Below are 19,902 nucleotides of genomic sequence, written 5' to 3'. Positions count from 1 at the left end.
GTCTCAAGACTATCCCACCTGTAACCAGAAAGTGATGATAGGCATAGAAGTAAGTGAGTGCATTAAAGGCATCATTTTGGGCGTTTCTGTGAGGCAGGAGGCACACCATCACAGGCTTTGGAGTCAGCAGCTATGGATTTGAATTTTGGTTCTGCTTTTTAGTAGCTGGTTGCTCTTGGATGAGTTATTTACCCTCTCTGAATCCATTTTTTTCCTCTTCTGTTAACTGTAATGCTGTGTCCCTCATGGAGCTGCTGTGAGGTTAGAGGGGAGACCTTCTGTGCAACTTAGTGTGAGAGGATGAGGTTAGAAGTGAATGAGAAGACTAAATTGCGTTTGTCCCAGCACGCATAGTAGGTACTCAATGAAATGAAACTGAACCAACCTTGTTCACCCTCCTGTAATGTGTGTTAGAAAGAAATAGCATATCAAACAATATTAAATGGGAGAGAGGAGTATTAGGTCAGCAAGGAGTATTGATTGGGGAAGGCACTTGGGTCAGCCGGGAAATGTTTCCCTAGGCTTGTCTTAACCTTGAAGTCCATGTTGACGTCATTGTTCATTCTGCTTAATGGCATGCTTTGTTGACATAAACAGAATTTTTGCTTATTTCTAGTTGGCAGAAGTCATAAACAAGGGCCTTCTAAGTCAATGCAATTGCCTTTTTGACCTATGGAAAGTTTGATCCAGCCAGTTTGGAGAGAAGGTGCTCAAGAGCCAAGGTTTACCTAAGAGCCCATGAGGTAGAATAGACAGGGATGAGAAAAACGGTCAAGTGTTGTTTACAATCAGATATATTCATGTGCATGTGTAAATGTAAATGAATTTTCCACAGCGAGGTGTAAAGTGGCGAGTTAAGATTTTCTAATCTCTCTGCCCCTTCCTTAACTAATAAGTGGATCATATAGAGAGAAGAACCAAGTTTTCTCAGCTCTTTGGAACAAGCGAAGGTTATTTGAATAGAGTTTCCTCTTATTGATTTTTAAAGGAATGAGATGCACTCATCCTAAAAAAAGTTTAGGTGGCTTTGATAGATTTTTTTGTTCATCCAAAAGATATATAAGTTCATCTGTTTCTTGATTCTCAGGCTGAATGAAATGCAGTTATATTTCCAATTTGGGGTCTATTATTAGGAACACACATGAATGACCCATTTCTTTCTTTCTTTTTTAAAAATTACAAAACACACATAATTAGACAAAGACAAAGGAATCTATGTTTTGTGACTCTGTGGACTGTTGTCAAGTTTGACTTTGATTAGGGCTTCCTTCTGGTATAAACAGATGTTTCAGGGCTTGAGCCCAGCTCCATTGTGTGTGGGTGGAACGTGGATGTGGCTGCCTAAATGATCATTTGAGGGGCACAGCAGTGTCCTTTACACCCCAACTATGTTGCTTATGAGCTGCAGGGCATTTGGCCTTGTTTTTAAGGCATGATCTCCTCCAAGCTGGCATAGAAATGCAGATATATGCCATTAGTGCAGTATTTTTTTTCATTATCCCATTAACATGGATAAACTTGCCAGATAAGAAGGAGTCCAACAGAGGCTAGAGGGACAGGAAATCTAAAACTTTTTAATTTGTATTTTTGGTATGTAAAAATGGAAAAGTTCTAGACTGTAGGGCAGTTGTTTGAAAGATATGGGAGAAGTCCACCCCAAAGGAACATGATGAGTGCTGGAGCGCCACCCTCTCTGACCTCACTCACAGTCCCCCAGGTCAGCTCCAACACCCAGGGGCCCGGTCAGATGCCAGAGGTTAAGGGCTCTTTGGAAGGAGATTAATGAGGCTGGATGGAAAACATGGAAGGAAGTGCCAGTCCACCTCCATGACCAAAGAACTTGTGGATGTCAGGAAAGGGTGGTGGGAACTCAAGATTGGATCTAGTCCTTTGATATATATGCAGCAGCCTCCGGGACTGTGGGGCAGTTGATCCGAGTTGGACCATTGAGGCTTCTGGCAAAAATGCCCATGTCTGGTACTTTATTTCATCAAGAAACACTTAGCCAAACTCTATATGTGCCCAGCTCTGTCTTAGAAGCCGGCACATAACAATGAATAAGACATGGACTCTGACTTTATAATATCTAAAGAAAGGAACGTTTGGGGTAATTTTTAGCTTATGTTAATGCAACCTGGCATGTGAAAATACCTATGAAGGTTGGACACGTGTCATGCCCGTAGCTGAAACTCTTCAAGTTAATTGCCTTATTCTCCTGGCAGAAAATAGCTCATAACCACACACATGACTTGAGCCAGGAAATCAGCTTCAGCTTAATCAATATTTAGAGTGTGATGTGTCACTAATCAGTGTTGGTTTTGTACATAACAGAGGTAGCCACGACTCACGGCATAGCAGCTGCCCACTGGGTCTGCTCCAACTCACAAGATGCCAGCTGCCTACATCACATAGGTGCCCACAAGACTGAAGATTGTAACACTTTCTTGGGGGATTTAAACCATGGTCTTCAAACCACTAACGGTGACTCTGAGGTCCTCTTTGGGGCCAGCACATCCCCATCATATTAAGAATATTGCCCTATTCCTGACGTTGCTCTTCTCTTGTTCCCCAGATGACACTCATACTTCTCAAATTATCTGTGTCAGTCCATGAAATTCTATCTTTTCTCAGCCTAGCTCCAACTTCTCATCTTATATTTTTAGCGAAAGAAACATGAGCAAGATGTCAACATGCCCACAAGAGACCCTTGGCAAAATAACAAATCAAACCTCATCAATCACACATATAGGAAAATGATGCCTGATTGGGTTATTCATCTCATCTCTCCTATGTGATTATTCCTTTATAAAGTGTATCTCTGTGTTCTTTAAAACTCTAACACTTTAAGTGGTCTTTGTTGATTATTGTATGATCTTGTCATCTTTCCAAATGGCTGTAATTCAAAATAACGACATGAGAACACATTTTCATAAAAATGACAGTATCTAATGATACAAAAACTTTATCTAGAGTAAAGGCTTGACAGTCTACGACAGTGATCTGCAAGCTGTGGCCCCTGGGCCAATCTGGCCTGCTGCCTTTTTCTGTAAACAAGATTGCAGTGGACAACAGCCATGCTCACTGGCTTGTGTGTTGTCAATGGCTGCTTTCTTGATAATGCACTAGGTGAACATTGAGTGGCAGAGAAACCCTAAAGAATTACCAGATGGTTCTTTTTTACAGGAAATGTCTCTGATTTCAAATCTAGAGTAGTACTATTGGGTAGAAATATCACGTGAGCCACAAATCCGAGCCATATAATCACATTTTAGTAATGCATTTTCTTTGACTCACTTATTACAACATGAAATCAGTGTAAAAATTATTAATGAGATTTTTTCATCCTTTTTTGTCTTCAGTCTTTGAAATCCATTGTATCTTTTACATTTATAACACATCTCAGTTTAAGTGCTTAGTATGACTTGTGGCTACTGTATCAGATAGCATACATCCAGAACCTGTCAACCTGGAATATACTTTTACTTCACTTGAGACTCTGAAGCCAGTGAGAATAAAATGATCTTCAAATGAGTATATGGAGGTTTCCTTAAAAACAGAATTTCAAGGGAAGGTCCTTGAGAGAATACCCCATACCTTCTTCATTCTCCTCTGTCACCACCCATCTCCACGATGAGGAGCCTGGGGTGTGGAAAGTTGTGTGTTACCAAGGAAAAGTGAAACTATATTTAACCCAATACTGCACTTACTAACACAGAAAAGTGGGCTGGGGCATTTTTAGCAATAGGATGTAAACTAATGAACATTATTATTAACTGCACTTCCCAAATGAAATGTAAGGAAATCAGACAGCTCTGTTTAGAAGAGGTTTTTACCAGAGTCCCTAGCATCAGCAATAAAAATGCGATTTAAAGAATCTACCATATGACCCAGCAATCACACCACTGGGCATGTACCCTGAGAATACTGTAATCAAAAGAGATGCATGTGCCCCAGTGTTTGTTGCAGCACTTTTTACAATAACTAGGGCATGGAAGTCGCCTAAATGTCCATCAACAGATGAATGGATATGGAAATTGTGGTACATATATACAATGGAATGTTACCCAGCTTTAAAAAAGAATGCATTTGGGTCATTCCTAACGAGGTGAATGAATCTAGAGCCTATTGTACAGAGTGATGTAAGTCAGAAAGAGAAAGACAAATATTGTATATTAATGCATGTGTATGGAGTCTATAAAGATGCTACTGATGAACCTATTTGCCAGGCAGCAATGGAGATGCAGGCATAGAGAGCAGACTTGTGGACACAGTGTAGGAGGGAGAGGATGGGATGAACTGAGCGAGTAGCATGGAGACATACTCATTACCATATATAAAATAGACAGCCAGTGGGAATTTGCTGTGTGACACAGGGAGGTCAACCTAGTGCTCTGTGACAACCTAGGGGGTGGAATGGGGTGGAAGATGGGAGGGAGGTTCAAGAGGGGCTGACTCATTGATGTATGGTAGAAACCAGTACAATATTGTAAAGCAATACCTTCCAATAAAAAAAATTTTTTTAAGTGATTTATAAAAAAAATTGAAGTGGAGAACAGGGCCTGGGTTAAGTGTTAAAGTATATGTAAAAAGAATGAGGAAGAAGTTTTAAGTCATTCTCTGAGAAGGGACACAATTATATTTAACAAGCCACAGTATATCCTGGACTCTGCTCCCTATTGTATCATTAAATAAGGAAATGTCTCCTTCCAGGGAGCTGAGGAAGGGAAGCCCCAGGGATTGGGGGAGTGGGCATTTGGACTGGGGAGTGTTATTCACCCATGCTCACCACTCTGGTCCAGCTTCCATTAGCATTGGCTGCCCCTGGCTTCAGCTAAACTCTGCTGGGGCTTAACAGTTCGATTCAGATCTTAACAAGGGGGCCACATCTTGGCACATCTGGCCAAGTGAATAAACCCTCACTTGTTTAAATGCTGGCTGTATCTCCCTTCATACAAAAGCAGAATTCAGCCTGGAGTTCTCAGGGAGCAGTGAAATGGCAAATCTCTGGTCTCGTGGTGTGTGCTGTACAGTGGAGAACCTCGGGGTGGGTGTGAAGAGAAGGAGCTGCCGAGTGTCTGGGCTGACTCGGCTAAGCCTCCAGTTGTGGGATGTTGGAGAACGTCCCCTCCGGCTTGCCGTTTCCTTGTCTGAAAAATGGGGTGAGCTGATTTATCACCAAGGATTCATCTGCTCTAATATTCTCTACTTATACGATGATTTTAATTTTTATTCCCCTTCTTGTAATTTGGAGGTCTACATGATAACATAAAACAGTTAAACTTCACCTTGCAGGGGCGGGCAGTGTGGACTGAACCCACGTCTTGAGGTGTTTCTTCCCACAGGTTTCCCATGTGGCCGGCTCATCTAACATTCCTCTGCCTTTTGAAGAAGCTGCATTTTCCATTTTCATCTTTTAGAATGGTTGTTTTTCCCCCCAGCCCTAAACCCCGACTTTTAGGGGAGAAATATTCATGTGACACAAAATTTGAAAGATAAGTAAAGACCGACAGTGCAGGTCTCACTCTTCCCCTCTCTCCTGCTCACCTGGTCCTTCTCCACGTGAGCAACCAGTGCTTTGTGTGCAGAAACAAAAGTGTATATATTTTTTCCTTTTTTTAAAAGTCAAGTTGCACTTCTGAATTTGCTTAAAAACAAACAAACAAACAACTGGAGATCATCCCATTATCTGCAGGAAATCTTCCTGATTTGAATAGGTGTTTAGATCCCCTGGAGAAGGAAATGGCAACCCATTCCAGTACTCTTGCCTGGAAAATCCCATGGATGGAGGAGCCTGGTAGGCTACAGATGGAGGAGCCTGGTAGGCTACAGTCCATGGGGTCGCAAAGAGTCGGACACAACTGAGCGACTTCACTTACTTAGTACTCCAGGAGCAGATGTACTATCATTTATGAAACCAACTTTCTCTTGGTGGACATTTAGGTTTTCCATCTTTTGCAGTTACAAATAGTGCTATAGTGGAAAGTCATACATAGATCAGTTTGCACAAATTTGACTATGTATATTTGTAGAAGCAAATCCTAGAAGAATTTGGGGGTCAGAGGGTAGGGACATTTACACTTTTGATAGTGCCTGATTTCCGTCCATGGAGGTCATGCCTACAGCAATACATAAGGGCAGGTGTCCCCACTTCGACCAGTGCAATGTACTATTGGGCTTTTTTATCTCTGTGAACCTAGGTTCAAAATGGCATTTCAGTGTAGTATTTTTTTAATTTTTAAAAAATATTTTTAAAAAATTATTTATTTTTTAATTGAGGGATAATTGCTTTACAGAATTTTGTTGATTTCTGTCAAATATCAACATGAATTAAGCACAGGTATATGTATGTTCCTTCCCTCCTGAACCTCCCTCCCATGTCCCTCCCCAACCCACCCCTCTAGGTTGTTACAGAGCCCCTGTCTGGGTTCCTTGAGTCGTATAGCAAATTCCCACTGGCTCTCTATTTTACACATGGTAATGTGAGTTTCCATGTTACTCTCTCCAATCATCTCACCCTCTCCTCATGCCCTGTGTCCATAAATCTGTTCTCTGTGTCTGTTTCTCCATTGTCAGTGTGGTTTTAATTTCCCTTTTTCTTGCTATAAGTGAGAATTTTCTTATCAATGAATAGTATCATTTGCTCATTTTTCTTGATTGCTAGCCTTGTTTCTACACGACTATCAGTGCTCTAAAATAGAAACACAACCCCCTTCTTTATTTGCACACATTTGAGTATGAATATTCACTTATTCACAGATTCACAGAGATCAGAAAGCCCAATAGTACACTGTACTGGTCGAAGTGGGGACACCTGCCCTTATGTATTGCTGTGGGCGTGATCTCCATGGACGGAAATCAGGCACTATCAAAAGCGTAAATGCCCCTACCCTCTGACCCCCAAATTCTTCTAGGATTTGCTTCTACAAATATACATACTCAAACCTTTATCGATTCTTTACTGTCAGTAGAATACAAGTCCACCTTCCTTGGGCTAAAATTTGGTGTTCTCCAGAGCTGGGGTTCTGCTTTTCTTTTCACCCTCATATTCCCATGTCCTTTTGTGTTTTTACCCTGTTCTGTTCTCTGGCCAGATCCAGCTGCTTGCTGGACCCTCGCACAGCCATGTTTCTCTGCCTTCATGCCTCTACTTAAGCTGTTCACAACACTTGTAGTGTTCTCCCTTTGCCTCCCTACCTAAAGAACTCTTCAAAGCCCTGTTGAAATGCCATTTCCGCCACAAAATCTGTCCCAGAGCCCCCAGTCAAAATGACTCTCATTTGATGCTGTGTTCCCTTAGGGTTTTGCTTTCAGTTTGACTGGTGCGCTGCCCATGTTCTGTCCCATGTCCCCGCTATTTGCAAATGTGATTCCCTGATCCCAGGCTCTGTGTGCGATCCACCTTTGCCCCTCCTACAGAACTGAAAAAAGGGCTCCCTATTTCTTCCTTCTCTGGAGAAGACTACAGTGACCTTTTACTTTAAAATTGTGGTGAGAATATTCATAACAAAACATTTACTGTTTTAGCCATTTAAAAATGTACAGTTCAGTGCCAGTAAGTATATTCACACTGTTGTGTGGCCATCACCACCATCCGTCTCCAGAACTCTTCTCAGCTTGCACAACTGAAACTCTGTGCTCATTAAAGCACAGTTCCCCATTTCCCCTCCCCATTGACCCCTGTAAACAACAATCTATTTTCTATCTGTGTGAATCTCACTTCTCTTGGTAACTCATGTAAGTGGAACCAAGCAATATTCATTCTTTGGTGACTGGCTTATTTCACTTAGCATAATGTCCTCATGGTTTATCTATATTGTCATGTGTGTCACAATTCCCTTCCTTTTTAAGGCTGAATAATGTTCCATTGTATGTCTGTACCACATTTTGTTTATCTGTCAGTCCATCAGTGAACATTTGGGTTGTTTATACCTTTTGAAAATGTTAGTTGCTCAGTCGAGTTCAACTTTGTGATCCCATGGACTATAGCCCACCAGGCTCCTCTGTCCATGGGATTTCCTTGGCAAGAATACTGGAGTGAGTTGCCATTTCCTTCTCCAGGGGATCTTCCCAACCCAGGACCAAACCTGGGTCTCCTGCATTGCAGGCAGATTCTTTACCGTCTGAGCCACCAGGGAAGCTCAGAATACCTACCTTTTTGGTGTTATGAATGATGCTGCTATGAAGCTGGTTGTAAGTCTATGAACATATCTTTTCCAGTCCCTGCTTTCAACTCAGGTATAGACCCAGAAGTGGCATTGTTCAATTATATGGTAATTCTCTGCTTAATTCTTTTAGGGACTGCAGTACTGTTTTCCACAGTGGCTGTACCATTTTACATTCCCGCCAGTAATGCACAAGCGTTCTGATTTCTCTACATGTTCTCCAAAATTTTGTCCTTTGTTTTCCTTCTTTTTTTTAATAGTAACCATTCCAATGGGAGTAAAGGGGTCCACAGTAACCTTTTCGCTATTGTGTTTTGGATTGGGAGCTGACTGTGGCTCAGATCATGAACTCCTTATTGCAAAATTCAGGCTTAAATTGAAGAAAGTAGGAAAAACCACTAGACCATTCAGGTATGACCTAAATCAAATCCCGAATGATTATACAGTGGAAGTGACAAATAGATTCAAGGGATTAGATCTGATAGAGTGCCTGGAGAACTATGGAGGGAGGTTTGTGACATTATACAGGAGGCAGGCATCAAGACCATTCCCAAGAAAAAGAAATGCAAAAAGGCAAAATGCCTGTCTGAGGAGGCCTTACAAATAGCTGAGAAAAGAAGGGAAGCTAAAGGCAAAGGAGAAAAGGAAAGATATACTCATTTGAATGCAGAGTTCCAAAGACTAGTAAGGAGAGATAAGAAAGCCTTCTTCAGTGATCAGTGCAAAGAAATAGAGGAAAACAATAGAATGGGAAAGACTAGAGATCTCTTCAAGAAAATTAGAGATACCAAGAGAACATACATGTAAAGATGGTCATAATAAAGGACAGAAATGGTATAGACCTAAGAGAAGCAGAAGATATTAAGAGGTGGCAAGAACACACAGAAGAACTATACAAAAAAGGTATCTTCATGATCCAGATAACCATGACAGTGTGATCACTTGCCTAGAGCCAGACATCCTGGAATGTGAAGTCAAGTGGGCCTTAAGAAGCATCACTACAAACAAAGCTAGTGGAGGTGGTGGAATCCCAGTTGAGCTATTTCAAATCCTAAAAGATGATTCTGTGAAAGTGCTGCACTCAATATGCCATCACATTTGGAAAACTCAGCCGTGGCCACAGGACTGGAAAAGGTCAGTTTTTATTCCAATCCCAAAGAAAGGCAATGCCAAAGAATGTTCAAACTACTGCATAATTGCACTCATCTCACATGCTGGCAAAGTAATGCTCAAAATTTTCCAAGCCAGGCTTCAACAGTATGTGAACCATGAACTTCCAGATGTTCAGGCTGGATTTAGAAAAGCCAGAGGAACCAGAGATCAAATTGCCAACATCCATTGGATCATCGAAAAAGCAAGAGAATTCCAGAAAAACGCCTACTGCTTTATTGATTATGCCAAAGCCTTTAACTGTGTGGATCACAACAAACTGTGGAAAACTCTTCTAGAGATAGGAATACCAGACCACCTTACCTGCCTCCTGAGAAATCTGTATGCAGGTCAAGAAGCAACAGTTAAAACCAGAGATGGAACAACAGACTGGTTCCAAATAGGGAAAGGAGTACGTCAAGGCTGTATATTGTCACCCTGCTTATTTAACTTCTATGCAGAGTACATCATGTGACATGCCAGGCTGGATGAAGCACCAGCTGGAATCAAGATTGCCAGAAGAAATATCAGTAACCTCAGATAAACAGATGACACCACCCTTATGGCAGAAAGCAAAGAAGAACTAAAGAGCCTCTTGATAAAAATGAAAGATGAGAGTGAAAAAGTTGGCTTAAAACTCAACATTCAGAAAACTAAGATCATGGCATGTGGTCCCATCACTTCGTGGCAAATAGATGGGGAAACAATGGAAACAGTGAGAGACTTTATTTTCTTGGGCTCCAAAATCACTGCAGATGGTGACTGCAACCATGAAATTAAAAGACACTTGCTTCTTGGAAGGAAAGCTATGACCAACCTAGACAGCATTTTAAGAAACAGAGACATTACTTTGCCAACAAAGATCCATCTAGTCAAAGCTGTGGTTTATCCAGTAGTCGTGTATGGATGTGAGAGTTGGACTATAAAGAAAGCTGAGCGCTGAAGAATTAATGCTTTTGAACTGGTGTTGGAGCAGACTCTTGAGAATCCCTTGGACTGCAAGGAGATCCAACCAGTCTATCCTAAAGGAAATCAGTCCTGGATATTCCCTGGACTGATGCTGAAGGTGAAGCTCCAATAGTTTGGCCATCTGATTCGAAGAACTGACTCATTGGAAAAGACCCTGATACTGGGAAAGACTGAAGGCAGAAGGAGAAGCGGAATGCAGAGGATGAGATATTGGATGGCATCACAGACTCGATGGACATGAGTTTGAGTAAGCTGCAGGAGTTGGTGATGGACAGGGAAGCCTGGTGTGCTGCAGTTCATGGAATCGCAAAGAGTTGGCCATGACTGAGTGACTGAACTAAACTGAGCTGACTGTGTTTTGGATGTCTAAATCACAAAGTCTCATTTAGAGAAGAGCTCTTATCAGCCATCTATCCGTGCCTCCTAGTCAAAAACCATTGCCTTGATTTCATGACAAAACTTTCCAGATTTTTTTCTGGAAGGAACATCTACACTGAGAGGGCCTCATCATTGAAACATGTAGATAAACCCACAGCTAAAAATCTTTCTTGGCACATATGGCGCCATCCATGGTGAAAAAAAATCAGACAACACAGTCTGTGGTCCGAGCCTGCCTATGTGTGATTTGGAGCAATAGAAACTTCCTGCTGGCTTATTCGTAATGTAGGCTTGTCCTGGCTCAGAACTTATGGAGAAAAAGGGGCCAGGCTGGCATCCCTGATATGTGTTCTCTCGGGCGCCACTTTGAACTCTTCTCCCATCGTCTCATTTGGCTGCTTTTGACTACCATTTGAAGTCAGGACAATAGTTTGAAAATGTCTGCAGCTGGACTGCCTCTTTTCCACTCTAAGGCATGTTCACTGCTACTGTTCAGGATTTGCCCTGAACTAGCTCCTCCATTTGGAAACCAACTCTGGAATGATTGCCATGTAGCTTTGAAAGTCCCATTTTGATCAGCAGATGCTACTCAGTCTGGGGAGAGAGTTTAATATGGCCTAATCTTCACTTGTGTGTATGTTGGTTTTTCTCCAATTGTTTGGTAGTGCTTTCGACATCCTTTATCTTCCACTTTCATTGCCTGATGTAAATGGATATTTTTTTTTCTTCCAGGAATATAATGATTCATGTATCTGTTAATATGGGTGGTGGGATGAATTGGGAGGTTGGGACTGACATATGTGCACTACTGATACTATGCATAAAGTAGATAACTGATGAGAACATAGTGTCTAGAACAGGGAACTCTACTCAGCCCTCTGTGGTGACTTAAATGGGAAGTGAATGCAAAAAAGAGGGGATATATGTATATGTATAGTCAATTCACTTTGCTGTACAGTAGAAATGAACACAGCATTGTAAAGCAAATGTGCATGAGTGCCAAGTCGATTCAGTAGAGTCCAACTCTTCGAGACGTTATAGACTATAGCGCACTAGTCTCCTCTGTGCATGGGATTCTCCAGGCAAGAATATTGGAGTGGGTTGCCATGCCCTCCTCCAGGGGATCTTCCCGACCCAGGGATGGGACCTGTGTCTCATGTCTCTTTCATTGACTTGCAGGTTCTTTACCAGTAGCGCCACCTGAGAAGATCTGTAAAGCAATTAAAATGAAAATTAACAAGAATATGATCATTTTTAAATTTACTTCTTTTTTTTTTTTCTTCTCAGAACTTTGTACCATCTTTGGGCAGGCAGACTTCGCTGACAACGTCGGTGATACCCAGAGCGGAGCAAAGTGTGGCTTACAAAGACTTTATTTATTTCACCATCTTCGAAGGGAATGTTCGCAATGTGTCTGAAGTCTCCGTAGAGTATTTATGCTCTCAGCCTTGTGTTGTCAATTTGGAAGCAGTTGTTTCATCTGAGTTCAGAAGTAGCATTCCCGTGTACAAAAAAAGGTGGAAGAATGAGAAACATCTTCACACCAGCAGAACACAAATCGTACATGTGAAATTCCCGAGCATCATGGTTTACAGAGATGATTATTTCATCAGACACTCCATTTCAGTATCTGTGGTGATACTACGCGCCTGGATCACTCACCAATATAGCAGTGGGGACTTGAATGTTAAATGGGAGGAAAATTTGCTACACGCTGTAGCAAAGAATTACACGCTGTTGAAGACTGTCCCGCCTTTTGAACGCCCTTTCAAAGATCATCAAGTGTGCCTTGAGTGGAACATGGATTATATTTGGAACCTTCGAGCAAACAAGATTCCCCAGTGTCCTCTTGAGAATGGTAGGTCATTTGCCTTGCTAGAAACCTAATGCTCATTTCTTCAGACAGCCTGGATGGGAGGAGGAGGAGTGTATGAGAAAATTCTTATCTTAGAAATGGGGGACACAAGGCAAACAGTCTGTAATTTTGGACTTTGGGGAGAAAAGGGAGAAAATGAAAAGGTGTGAGAAGAGAAAGAGTAGGAGAGAACAGGATTGAAGATGGAGGTGAGAGAGGGACAGAGGGTCATGAAAGGGTGCTTTGAGAGGCTTGAATATGCTTTACGTTGAAGAGGAACATTAGTGCCACTGAAATAAGGATCTGGAAAATCTTCCTCCTCATGTCCCTCAAAAAGCCCTCACGTGTTAGTTTTGGTGCAGCATTAGCTTGTCAGCCAAGTACCTGAGTTCAACTCCTGTCTCTGCCACTTTCTGCCAGTGTAACTTTGGAATTTTCAGAACCTAGTTTTCTTATCCATAAAATGGGATAATAAATAACAATTCCCTCAGAGTAGTGTAGTGAGAATTAAATGAGATGTGCTTAACACATAATCAACACTCAGTAAAAAGTAGTAGGCATAATGATGATAGAATGCAAACTCTATATTTTAACCCAAATGTCACAGGGTCACAGCCACTGAGGGATCAATAGAGGAGGCTCCTATGCTTTTTTTCAGCCTTTTTTAAGCGCTGGGGTTGGAGATCACTGGCTACGTGCATTTGGAAGAAGAGGGCTATAGTTCTCTCCATTGTTGCAGGGGGCACCTTGCTATGTGGATGTGGAGTGCTTGCCAGCTCTCTCCCCATCCTACAACAGGGAGCCTATCCAGGCATGCTCCCAGGCACTCACCCGGAGCCTGGTCATGTTTGCTAAAGTGGGACCCTAGGATCACCTGTATCAGAATCACCCAGGGCTCTTGTTGCAAATGCAGATTCCCATTTCCTGCTTAGACAGGATCTGTGGGGTGTCCGGCCCTGGAATTCACATTTTAAATACATTTCCATGACTCTGATGCACCTTAAAGCTTGAGAATCCCTGGAGCAAGGATAGAGCTGGTGGGACTTTGAGTTGAAGTGGCTGGACCCCTAGGCAGACTTGGAGGATGGGGGAAATCCAATGGCAGTGAATATTTCCTGGGGTCACTCCCAAACAACCCGGCATATAATGAAAACAGAATGGACCAGAATAACCACGTGGTATATAGTTGGTCAGAGGCCACTTGCTGTAGAACCAACACATTTGGCGTTGTTTATTTTGAAATAAATAGAGATTTTCAGGAAGTTGCAAAAATGGGATCAAGTCCTTGTTTATTTCCCCCCACTTCCCCTAACTGACATCTTCCATAACTAGAGTACAATATCAAAACCCGGAAATTGACACTGATCTAATACTCCTAACTAGACTGCAGACCTTCTTCAGAGTACACCTGTTTTTACAAGCAGTTTTGTGTGTGCATAGTTCTAGACAATTTCATCCCACATTTTATTTTATAGTCCTCTTCTGTGTCTGGCTTATGTCTGAGCAGTGCTTTAAATGTAGAAAAATCTAGAAGAAGAATCCCCTTTCTCTCTTTCTGTGTGTGTGTGTGTGTGTGTGTATGTGTGTGTGTGTGACTGTGCACTTTGGGGGTAGGGTGGGATGGGCAGTTAAACCTCCGAAATAGTCAAGCTGCATGCGTTTTGATGATCAGCGTGTATCCCTCTTCCAGGCAGGGCCCCATGCTAGCATCTGTCTGGAATGCCTTCCGCGGGGATTCCTAATTTGTTAAGGAGAAGGCAACACGGGGCACAAGCAGCCACAGTTTTGCTTTGCCTCCGATTGATTTTGTCAGGGCTTAATGATTCCATTTCATGTTTGGCAAATCACATATTTCTCATTGAAGAATGACTGAATCGCAAGCTGGAAGTTTTCAAATCAAGTCATTTATGAACTGGCTGAGTTCTTAGGGTGCCCGAACATACCCTTAAAATGCGAAACAGCTTTTCTTTCTTTTGTTGTTCCTTCTCAGTAGTCACTGGGTTCAGGAACAGCGCAGTGGGTTTTGTTTTTCCGCATCTCCTTCAGACCATTACTTTTGGGGTGAGAACCAGTCTAATAAAGGCATAATGCAGAAGAAAACCTTTTCTAAGAGTCAAAGTCACTGACAATGGGAGGGGGGGCTCCATCCACCCGCGAAACCAGCTATTTGCCGGGCTGAGGTTTGTTCACCAGGAAAGGGGAGCACTTCCCCTCCCTGTCTTAAAAAGGAAATCAAAAGAGAGTCTGCCGCAAGCCCCATGGACAGTGCCAACGACCTTTGTTCTTGATATCGGCGGCGCAATGGAAGAGGGCCAGGCCTCTGGCTGGTTCCCAGCGGGGGCTTCTTTATTCTGCTCTTGAAGAACAAGAGTCAAGTCCGAACAACAAGGTGGCATTAGTGCGCCACGGGGGCGCTTTCATGTCTGGCCCCATCGCAGTCTGCCGCCAGCCCTGGTGTGGAGTGGGGGGGGACATTTTCTGTGTCAAGTGCCTGCTGTCCTGCAAGAGCTCTGTGTCTGAACTAAGTACCCCCTGTGACTTGCTTGCATTTTCTTTTCTCTTTATGAAGAGAGAGCCCAGTCTCGGTGCATACGTGTTCTGTCTGTGTGGTTGGAGCGCCCCCACCTAAAGCCTTCAGTTAGGCTTCCAGAGCCAGATCTGTGCGCCCTGACACTCTTTGCAGCTCATCTCCCATGCTGGGATTGTGCCAGGCCGGCCGGTGGGCTGATTTTGGGTGGAGGTGCAGCCGGCTTCCGTCCCGCCCTGCTGGGTCAACCTACCCCGGATCAGAAGCTGGCAGCCTTTCAGGACACGTTTGTGCCAAGGCTCAGCCACGTGCCCTGCCAGTGCACCTGTTCCTGCCTTTGGCCAAGAGATCCACCCTGCCTGGGGCCCGCTGATTGTCTGTTCCCTCCGGGGGAGGACACCGGGCTTTATCCGCTGCCCTGTCACACGTGTGCCTGACTCACGCATGAGCTCACCCAGAGAAAGAAATAAACCGCTGGGGCTGGTGGCTCCAGGGGCGCACCTGGACTGCGCGTTCTGTTGTGAGAGGTCAGCTGGCCCTGCGGCCTCCATCTTCAGCCCCGACCTCATATTCAGTCGCTGTTCACCACGTGTCTGCTGTCATCCTGGTCTAAGCCACCATTGTCCCTGTCTGGATTCTGGCCGCAGTCTGCAAATGGCCTCCCTGCTGGCCCTTGTCCCCCTATGCAGTGGCCCCTGTAGCCAGCTCCTCCCTGATGGAGTAGGGAAGGATCGCCCACGTCCCTGAGCATGGCTTGTGGAATCTGTCCCTGTCCCCTTATCGGCCTCATCTCCTGCCACACTCCCCCTTGCCCACCTGTTCCAGCCATGCAGGCCTGCTTGCTTCTCCCTTGATGTACCAAGTTCATTCCCACTTTGAGACATTTGCATCACTGTCCCCTCTCCCTAACATGCTCCTCCCCTAGATCACTGTGTGACTTGCTCTCTTACCTCCTTGCAACCTCTGCACGAATGTCATCTTACTGGGGACAGCATCCTAGACCACCTTATCTAAGATGGCAGCCCTACCCAATTGTTCCCGCCACACCAGTATCCACCTTTTATTTCCTTCATAACCTTAGCACCCCCAGGCCTTGTAATTGAATATACTGAATGGTTTATTTGCCTGTGGAGTGTCTCTGTACTAGCACACAGGCTCCACAAGGCCTGGGTTGTCTGGTTCTGGTGCCCAGTGTGGCACCCTGTACACATAGGCACATGACAACTGCTTGTTGACTGAGGGATGAGGGCTCTTAGCCAAGAGGCAAGGACCCTTTCTCTCTTAGCTTATATGTGACCATCACACTGTGACAGCTTTCTTACATGGCTATGGTAGGGAGCGTGTAGGGTGGGGTCAGCTGTGTGCCTTCCGTAGGGCCTGTACACACTGAGGCTTCCTGGGTGGAGACCGTTTTGCTGCACTGGTTACGGCTGCAGTGATTCTCCTTTGCAACTACACATGAGCACACCTTCACCCTGCACCTGCCCTCTAGCTCCAGTCTGTGATCACTCATCTGTATGACTTGGCTAATGAATCTCTTTTTACTGGAAGCTGCCACTCTGCCCCTACCCTCAACATTCTCCCAGCCCCATGGCCATCTTTCATGTTTTCCTAGCAAAATCATAGTCATATTTCAGTAGTCTGCTCAAATTTTCTACTCCTTCTCCACAAAGGTTTCTTCTTTTCTTTCCTTTTTTGATTCTCAAATCAGAAACTAACTTTCTGCCCTCCAGCTTCCTCTAGTTCTCTCTTGGTACTCACCACCCCTTATGTGTATCATGTTCAATTCCATAAAGACCCATCCTGCACCAATTTCTTTACTAAGTATGGAGATTCAAAGACGCAGACATGGTCCTTCTCTTTAACGTGGTTATCCAGAAGTAAACACAGCTCCCAATAGTAACAGTCACTTTCCCTTACTGAGCACTCACTGTGTGCCAGGAACTGTGCTAAGTGCTTGTGCAAGTATCTAATTTAATACCAGTGCACGACTGTCATAATTTATAGAGGAGGAAACTGACTCAGAGAACTAGAGTAATTAGTCTAAAGTTACTCAGCTAATGATGGAACTAGGACTTGAACTCAAGTACTTTGGTTCCCAAACACCACACTTAACTACTAAGCTATATTACCAGGGGATGTCGTGAAGCTATTTATTTATTTAAGTCACTTATTCATAGAAAAAAGTTACTGAGCAATCTGCATCTTAGGTCCTTTGCAAGGGTTCTTCACAGAGGAAGTGACATTTGAACAGAAATTTTAAGAAAGAGTAGAGTTTCCATAGTCAGAAAAAGAATAAAGGAAAACCCACCTTCCAGCGCAGGAGACATGAGAGACACAGGTTCAGTCCTTGAGTTGAGAAGATCCCCTGGAGGAGGGCATGGCAACCCACTCCAGTAGTCTTGCCTGGAGAATCCCATGGACAGAGGAGTCTGGCGGGCTACAGTCCATGGGGTCACAAAGAGCTGGACATGAATGAAACAACGTAGCATGCACGCACGCACATCCAGGCGGAAGGAAAAAGAGAGAAGGGAATGCAGTCTGACTCGGGAATGGGGATGAGCCTGCAACCCTTGGAATGAGGGATGGCAAATGGGTTTCATCTTGCTTGCCAGCTCAGAGCAATGGGGGTGGCTACCTAGAGCACAGTGCTGAGGAAGATTCTGAGGCCGAGTCTGTGCTTAGTGAGAGAGACGCCATGTGGATTGATTACCAGTGTCTGCCACAGGTGGAAGTGTGGAGTAGCCACACTTGAGCTTTTGTTCAGGTAAAGTCTGAAGTGTGAGATGGGCAGTTCCGGAAAGAAGATTGGAAAGGCAAGTTGGGGCGACACTTTGGAGTTCCTTAGATGCCATGCTCAGATGTAGCAAGCATTTTGTTCTACTTCCACCTGCTTCGTGCTCAGTCCAACTCTGTGACCCCGTGAACTGTAGCCGACCAGACTCCTCTGTCCATGGGATCTCCAGGCAAGAATACTGGGGTGGGCCGTCGTGCCCTCCTCCAGGGATCTCTTATGTCTGCTGCACTGGTACTTCCACCTAGACGAAGATTTTTCTGATTTTCCCTCTTAGGTCAGAAACTGGCAGTCTCCTTCTTCTCCACTCTCTTGTCCTTTCACTAAAAATTCATTCTCATTTTCAGACCCAATGGATTGTAAGTAAGATTTCCTTATAACAAAACTCGTTTACAACAAAGTCATAGAAGACTAACTCAAATTTTGGAGACAGACTTTACGTGTCTCTGTGAAAATATCAGTTTATTCAGTGGAACAATTCAAGTTAATGATATGATGATGCTTTTTGTAATTATAAGAACTACAAATGTGACACTCTTAGAGACAAAAGAGACTGCTTTCTTTCCCCCAGGTAATCACTGTAGACTTGGATTTTTCAGTAATACCATTAATGAATGCCTAGCGTCTGCATTGGCCTTTATGATTTTCAAGTCACTTTTTCCATGCGCAGTGTCTCATTTAACCCTCATAAGAGCCCCAGGGGAGGACAGTATTTTCATTCTCTTTTTACAGAGGAGAAAATTGAGGCTCTGGGAACTTGTTTAATGGAGTCCAAGTTCTTGCTTCTTTCAACTTTGCTAAGCTGCTTCTCTGACATATGCTAAAACAATTCCAACCCAGGTTCTAAATTAGAAGGAATACACTTTTGTCTAAGTTGAATTTTGACTGACATGAATCACCCTGTTTTCCTCAGCCACTGGACTTTGCCTCTTTGAAGTGGATTGAACCGCCGGGGCGCCCAGGGCAGGGCAGGCCTTTGCATGTGGCAGTCTCCTTCTCCCTGCCTGCATGGAAATGTCCAGAGATGTTCTTTTCTCTTGTAGCCAACAAAGTAATACATGTACCTGGTTAAAAAATTCAGAGAGTGTTAAAAGTTTTGGGGGAAGAGTAAATTCCTACCTGCCCCAGTCTTTTGGTCCTATTTCTTAGAGCCAAGCTCAATAACACTAGATTCTGTGTTTCCTTCCAGGGATGCTCTCTGCCCATATAATCATTAGGCTGATAGATCCTTCTCTTCTTACACACCTGGGAAGATACTAAAGATTCTGCTTTGCGCTCATTAACAATATGGCAGAAAATTTTTCTATGTCAGTACAGGAAACATGACCACATTCTTTGCAATAGCTTCCTAGCATTGCATTGCCTGACAGTCCATAATTTATTTGCCCTGTCCTCTGTTGATGGTCATGCAGGTCATCTTTTGTCTTTTACTGTTAGCAACAAGGTTTCTGTAAGCACCTTTGCATGTGTATCTTTGTGCACACAAATAAATATGTTTGGAGGATAAATTCCTGGGAGTGGAATTTATTTATTCTTAAGACTCCTAGTGTTGAACATCTTACAGACTTTCTTAGTCACTCACTTCTTTGCCTAGTGCCCTTTGCAGTGAGAAATTCCAACCTAAATCATACTTGCTAGAAAGTAGAATTTTTTGTTCCCAGGCTTTGGCTTTAAGGACAATAAAACTCCCAATCACCACTGCCTGTTTAGTGTCCTGCCTTTGGAAAGAAGATTACTTATCATCATTCTAACTTTACTTCTCTGTGTCGGAAAATTGTAGCTTATTTTCCTCCAAGTTCCCCTTACAGACTTTTAGCCTCAGGAACATCCCCTGGAGAAGGAAATGGCAACCCACTCCAGTATTATTGCCTGGAAAATCCCTGGGATAGATGGACCTGGTGGGCTATAGTCCATGGGGTCGCAAAGAGTCAGACACAAACTGAGTGACTAAACAACAAAACAATGAATTCTTTGCCTCAAGACTATCTCTAAAGAAAAGTGAAAGTGAAAGTCACTCAGTGGTTTCTGACTCTCTCAATGAGAGACTTTATTTTCCTGGGCTCCAAAA

At 43.5% G+C, this 19,902-nt stretch overlaps 1 protein-coding gene across 4 annotated transcripts in view; it reads left to right on the top strand.

Annotated features, from left to right (window-relative positions):
• Window positions 1–19,902, top strand: part of SEL1L3 (SEL1L family member 3) — a 108,342-nt gene that overhangs the window by 5,126 nt on the left and 83,314 nt on the right. For all 4 annotated transcript variants that reach the window (XM_070791244.1, XM_019962546.2, XM_070791246.1 and 1 more), the window contains exon 2: window positions 11,946–12,516. In XM_070791244.1, coding sequence (XP_070647345.1) covers window positions 11,946–12,516 — 571 coding nt within the window. The remainder of the gene's footprint in view (window positions 1–11,945; window positions 12,517–19,902) is intronic.

Source organism: Bos indicus, chromosome 6 (assembly GCF_029378745.1).
Source record: "Bos indicus isolate NIAB-ARS_2022 breed Sahiwal x Tharparkar chromosome 6, NIAB-ARS_B.indTharparkar_mat_pri_1.0, whole genome shotgun sequence".
Taxonomy (NCBI): Eukaryota; Metazoa; Chordata; class Mammalia; order Artiodactyla; family Bovidae; genus Bos; species Bos indicus.
The sequence above is the reverse complement of the archived record's forward strand: the minus strand, read 5'-3'. Positions and strand labels throughout refer to the sequence as shown.